We start from the raw sequence: 6,354 nt of genomic DNA on the forward strand, positions 1-6,354 counted from the left end.
CAGCAATGGTCATACATAACCTGAAACAAAAAGAAACTCAGCAGAGGAAACAGGAAGTCCTGTAATTTTCATCCTAAGGAAGATATTCTTTCAAGAGCTTCTGCCCATGCAGTTTTCAAGTTTTGACCGAACAAGGAAACTTGCCTCAAAGACAGAGCGGGTGTCATTTTTTACTCACAAATTACCACTAGAAATAAACATAATTTCTGTTGATTTTACAGTGAGAGTACAATTGCTCCCAAGGAGATGGATGAGCTACAAATTTTGAGATTTTCTTAGCCTTTTTCTCTTCCAAAGTTATTCATAAAATGACCAATGTTCTGCACTCTCATATCGCTTTGTTAGGTGAGAAATAACCTTTGCGTACTTCTCTGCCTGTACCACCTATATTGGTGCCATAGTAAAACAAGACAATGTTGATGGTGACATCAGAAGCGCAATCATCCTTCATATATGGTCACAGGCACAATTTTCGAATTTTATTGGAGGTTTTGGTTCTTTCAGATTTGAGATTAATCTGTTGATAATGTCTAAAAAGGTGAACAATATTTCTATTGGTTCCTTCATGTAGTTCATGCTAGCATGTGAACCTATATATTTCCTCCTTTGTAGTCATTTGTGAGACTCACAGAAGCCCATGAAGAGTTTGGTCTAGGCAGTGCCTAACAGAGAGTGAAGTTTCATCTTGTCCACGATCAGGATGGTAACAAAAGGACATCTTTCCACTCAAGTGTTGTGGCTGCTTCTTCTCTCCATTGGGGTCTCCCTGGGTAAGTACATACTTTATTTCACATAAAGCAATGAGATAGGAAAATAATGTAAATTCAATATAAACAGGTTGTTATTCCATCAACCTGTAAGGCAAACAACCCGATAAGTTGTTTAAATACATTTCTGTCTTTGATTCAATCTCTTTGGTGACCCTGAGAGGTAAGCCATTTGTAATAGTTTCGTATTTCACTCAGACATCAGTGACTGGCCATTCTCATATGAATTTGAGTTAGAGTTTAGTAAACAGCCAAGCTGCAATGGAAACCAGATGGATATTCTTACTGCTGCCTTGCCTCCTCTGTTGAGCTCTATGTAGCTGAAATGAATAACTCCAGGTCTCTATTCAACACCAGTTAAAACGATGCTGCTGTGCTCTCCATCTCCAGTGGAGTATAGCTAGGTAGCATACTGTCCCCTCGGTTCTTCCTGTATATCTGAAGCTTATCGCTATTTGTCTCTCTGCTCTTCTAGAGCCACATATATATGTTTGAAGGTGATTACGAGAGTCAGATTTTGGAAACCTCATTTTTGTCTCTGTACACATGGAGGTGGCACTATGGCATTGTGACTGTTGGTCACATCCCCATATGATGAGAACAAGACTTCATGGTTGATACTTTGATGTAGCATGGCCCTAGTCTTAAAGGTTCTCACGAGTTGTGTGGATGCAGCCACAGTTCAAGCAGATGGGAAGAGGAGGCACAGGCTTTTCTGTGCAAAGGAGTGTGAAGAAAGCGGGGAGATTCAAACTAGATAGAAGGAAGAAATTTTTTACAATGAGGGCAGTGAAACACTGAAGCAGGTTGTCCAGAGAGGTAGTAGATGCCCCATCCATGGAAATATTCAAGGTCAGGTTGGAAGGGGCTGTGAGAAACCTGTTCTAGTTGAAAATGTCCCTGCTGACTGCAGGGGGTTGGACTAGATGGCCTTTAAAGGTCCCTTCCAGCCCAAACCATTCTATGGTTCTCTGATTCTGTCTTTGCAGAAATGTTGTGAGTGTCAACTGAGCAAGCCTCTAGAAATGGGAGCGAGTTTTCTGTCAGCTTCTTTTGAATAAAAGGGAATAGTACCAGAGTGACTGGCGGGCAGGTGCAGCCAGGAGTAGCTTTGTCTCATCAGCACCTACGACCCAGGTCTGCTCCGGCGGGACCCGCGCTCCCCGCGCCACCGCAGCCCCCTGGTGGTCCCCAGGGAGGGCGCAGGGCGCGCGGGGTCACGGCCGTCAGGGAGGGCACAGGCGACCCGCGAGCGGGGCAGTGACGTGTGCGCAACACCTCCAGCTTTCTAGTTGTTATCCTTTTAGATTGTACAGTGTGACCCTCACCTCCTGACACAGGCCCCAGAGGGCTATCATGAGAAGTGAATGAGTGAAAGCCCGTCTGTTGCTGTAGGAGGGGAGGTGGCAACCCATTCAACTGACTCAGACAGAACCCCTTATCCACATTTTCCTTAATCTCTTCCCATAATCTCTCTTTTTCCTACTCGGTAGTGATTGAGGGTGATTCCCAATGTTCCCTTTTTGCTTTTGTCTTTTGCATGGAGACAGGCTTCCTCTCTTCTATTACCTTTACTTTGGCTGAGGTTCTCCCCTGGTTTTGACCCTGTGGGCTGTATAGTGGTAAATATGATAGATACATTGAAGGCCCTCTTGGAAAGTAATGTCCTAAGGGCTAACGCTAAAGATTTCAACATCCCCTCAGCTCCCTTTATTACATGTCAGAATTCTGTTTTCCCACACTTGCCCCTACCCAAACATCCTTGATCCCTCCCTTTCCCCATTTTTGATTTTGCTCCTAAACATTCCATAAGTCTTCTGTAATTCCAAGATTCTCTTCTCTTGCATCCCATCGAATGTCCCATACTCTCTAGGCAGTAGCCTTCCTCAGTCTCTAAGTTGACACGGAAAGCCCTCATGTTGAATCATCTGCTGGGTTTCATACCTGGACAATGGGGCTGATCCCCTTTGCTAGGAGAGCCCTAGAAGGGGGAGGAGCAGGGCCCCGACTGGATTATTGGGGTTCCACACCTGCCATTGTTCCTCTGGTCTCCTTTGCATGTGGAGACAAGCTTTCTATCACATAACCTAATAAATGAATGCCATCCATATTGTTGTTTAATTACAACAGTGACTGTTTTTGATGGAATTTGGCAGAAAGTTTGGGATATTTTTTATTTCAACATTTGTTTTCACCAACATCTACAGAAAATCATTATCTATGTCACTTCTGAATATTAACTCAACATGTTCTATGATTCTGTGTATGCTTTTTACTCAAGCAGATATGAACCTTTCTGCAAGTAAAGAATCTTTTTTATGAAAAAGATGTTACAGAACTCTTGCCTTAAAATTTCTGACTGGAAAAAAAAAAAAAAAACTTAAGACAATTCCTGAACAAGTCCACATTTTTCTTTATATGTCATTACAACTCAGGCTACTCACTTCAGTTTTTCCAATGTTTACTGTGTCTGTGTAAGATGCAGACTCAGACCTTTTCCCCCGTGTTTCTTGAGTCCTAGCAGGCTTTTGTGTAGCTCAGCTTCCTAGGAACTGTTTCTGCATCCTGTCATCATTCCTGCATTTAAACATATTAAAATTCTCTCTATGTTTTCTAGCCTTTAAGTCCCTGTGTTAACTTCCTGTATAGTATTTGAAGCATCTATAGTAGCATTCCAACACCGTAAAGCAAGAAATCAACATGTACATCTTCCCTCTTCTGTCAGGCTCTTTATCAAGTGCTCTGTGATGAGTGTAATGTTATTTTGTGAGTCCATAGGTAAAATGATTGGGAAATATGTATCCATATCAAAGGAAAGAGGGAGGCCTAGGAACAGAGCAGGAAAAGAGGGTTCTTTGGGCATCAGCCCCACCTCAAAAGATGTTGGGGCAGGAGGAACAACATGAAGACCTACCTGCCTGTCTTCTGCTTATGCTGCTGCATCTCCTGAGATAGCTAGCCACCCCTCATGAGTAATTCTCTTCTCTCATCAGGTACCCCTGACTAGGGGACCCTGTGGCTAGGACAAGAGAGGAGGGAAAGAATAAAGAGTATTGGGATGCTGAGTTATGAGTAGTAGTTTTTCTGAGAGTAAGAACTTGAGGCAGTCAAAGGAAATTGCTTTTCCACACCATACTGAACATGGGAATGAAGAAACTGGTGTCCAGCGAACATTTTCAGCTGGATGTCACCACGGCAGAACAAAAAAGAGAAAAGAGGAGTTTCTGCTGAAGTCTTTGCAACATTACTCAGCATTTTCCAGTCCTGATAAGTCAGAAGAAGAGAAAGTTTGCCTGTTATTAGAAATAACTTGCATTTTAGCAGTGTGGCTAGCTCAAACTTGTAAATACAGACACAACTCTCTGCAAAAAAACTTTAAGCTGGGCTATTTAGAAAGGTGAACAGAGTAAGTCTGATTTAAGAGTAAATTAAGAGTAACAATAATGTCATTAACCACCTTCAATAAATAATCATGATTAGGCACTGTTCTTTCCATAACCTTGCACTGTCTCTGTGTATGAAGGTGCTGATGAATTGAGGCTGTCAGATGGAAATGGCCCCTGCTCTGGAAGAGTGGAAGTAAAACATAATGAGCAGTGGGGAACTGTGTGTGATGGTGACTGGACCATAGAAGATGCTGAGGTTGTTTGTAGGCAACTACGATGTGGATCTGCTGTTCAGGCCCTTAATCGAGCTCCTTTTGGAGAAGGATCTGGACCAACGTGGTTGTATCGAGTTGATTGCCGTGGTGATGAATCTGCTCTCTGGAACTGCTCGCATCCAGGATGGGGTGCTTTTAGCTGCCCTCATTACTTTGATACTGGAGTGGTCTGTTCAGGTAAGAAGTCATCTGACCTTGTATAATAAAAAAAATGCTACAAGGCTAAGATCAAACTTTAGCCAAATACTGCATAGAGGTAATACTTCCTCCACGGCCTCTGATTAACCAAAGCAAGTTGCACCAGCATTAAGTCTTCTGCTTAGTACAAGCGTATGTCCCTTTTGCCTGCACAGAGCAATGACAGAATGGAAGTAGACATAGTAAATGACATAGAACAGAAAAATTAACACTATTTATTTCTACCACAGCTCTCCCAGGCAACAGGAGAGCAGTACTAAACTTGTCTTTGACCGGGAATGGGGGCTAAAAAAGCAGGTGTAGATGGAGAATTAAGCAAATGCTGTGTTATGCCATACAACTGCCCTTCTTCTCCAGATCTTCATGTAAGCTAAGACAGGATAGTCTTCAATGGCAAACAAATCCAATGTTTGTTTGGCTGCCTTCCTCTGCAAGATGTGCTTGGTTCTGCTCTTTGGATAAAGTACCATTGCAAGAGCTTTTTCCTTCCTAGGTTCAGGACTTTACATTTGTCCTTTTTGATTTTTATAATATTCCTGTCAGCCCATTAATCCAGCTCGTCTTGGTTTCTCTGAATGGCAGCTCTGCACTTGGGGTTATCTCCCCTCAGCCCCTAAATGCAGTCCTTCACCTCATCCAGGTTACTGGTAAAGATGCTGAACAGAACAGGCCCCAGAAAAGACCCAGCAAGTGGTATGCCTCTTGTTGCTAGGCTCCAGGTAGAGTGCAATCCACTAATCACTACTCTCTGAATCTGACCATCCAATCAACTTTTCAACCATGTAATTGTCCACCCACCCAGCCTATAACATCCCAGTTTGGACACAATAATTTTGTGCAAGGGAGTGTCAAAGGCCTTGCTAAATGAGAAGCAAATGACAGGCACTAGTCTCCACTCACCCACAAATCCAGAGAAAGTAGTAAGGTTACATAGGCATGATTTACCCTTGGTAAATCCATGCTGACTCTTCACATTCCTCTTCTCGTGCCCAGAAATGTGTTCCAGAAGGGCTCACTCCATGTTTTTCCCATATATTAAAGTGAGGCTGACCAGCCTGTAGATCTCCAGACTGGCTTTTTAGCCTTTTCTGAAGATGGGTGCAACATTTCCTCTTTCCTCTTTCTGGTGCACTTCAGCTTCCTATTCATATGAATAATGAAGTCTCAAGGACACACACTAGTGTGTCCTAATATTTATTTGTTTGTTTGTTTGTTTGTTTGTTTGTTTGTTTGTTTGGGGATTGCTGCTTCTCAAGTATTTGGTAAATGTTTAAAACTTCCCTCCCTCTGTATCTTCCCAAGGATTTAGTATTTTCACATACTGAGAAATATGCATTCTCACACTCCATTTTCTCTCATCAGTGGCATACGGGAATTGCCACAACGGCTATTTAAAAGGGTCGGTGGTCCTCAGAGATGTGACATGTGTCTTGCTCATAAAGGTTTAGGAGTTATTAAGTTAGGTCAGTATAACCAACCCTTGATGCTGGATTTCTTGGGGTTTTTTTCCAGGATTCTCTGAGCTGCATCTGACTGGAGGGAACACTGCCTGCTCAGGAAATCTGAGAGTAAAGCAAGAAGAAACTTGGGCTACAGTCTGCTTTTCACACATTGATTTCAAAACTGCCTCTGTTATATGTAATGAGTTAGAATGTGGCACAGCTGTGGATATCTTGAGAGGAACTCACTTTGGACATGAACGGATCTGGCAAGAAGAGTTTCACTGTG

The 6,354-nt window shown here is 42.7% G+C and overlaps 1 protein-coding gene across 1 annotated transcript in view; it reads left to right on the forward strand.

Moving 5' to 3' along the window:
• Window positions 1-700: 700 nt before the first annotated feature.
• LOC104525948 (antigen WC1.1-like) overlaps window positions 701-6,354 on the forward strand; it is a 20,307-nt gene continuing 14,653 nt past the window's right edge. Inside the window, 3 exon segments of the mRNA XM_029085258.1 lie at window positions 701-770; window positions 4,291-4,605; window positions 6,139-6,353. Of these exon segments, the coding sequence (XP_028941091.1) occupies window positions 701-770; window positions 4,291-4,605; window positions 6,139-6,353 (600 nt within the window).

This window comes from Antrostomus carolinensis, unplaced genomic scaffold, assembly GCF_000700745.2.
Source record: "Antrostomus carolinensis isolate BGI_N321 unplaced genomic scaffold, ASM70074v2 scaffold396, whole genome shotgun sequence".
Lineage (NCBI taxonomy): Eukaryota > Metazoa > Chordata > Aves > Caprimulgiformes > Caprimulgidae > Antrostomus > Antrostomus carolinensis.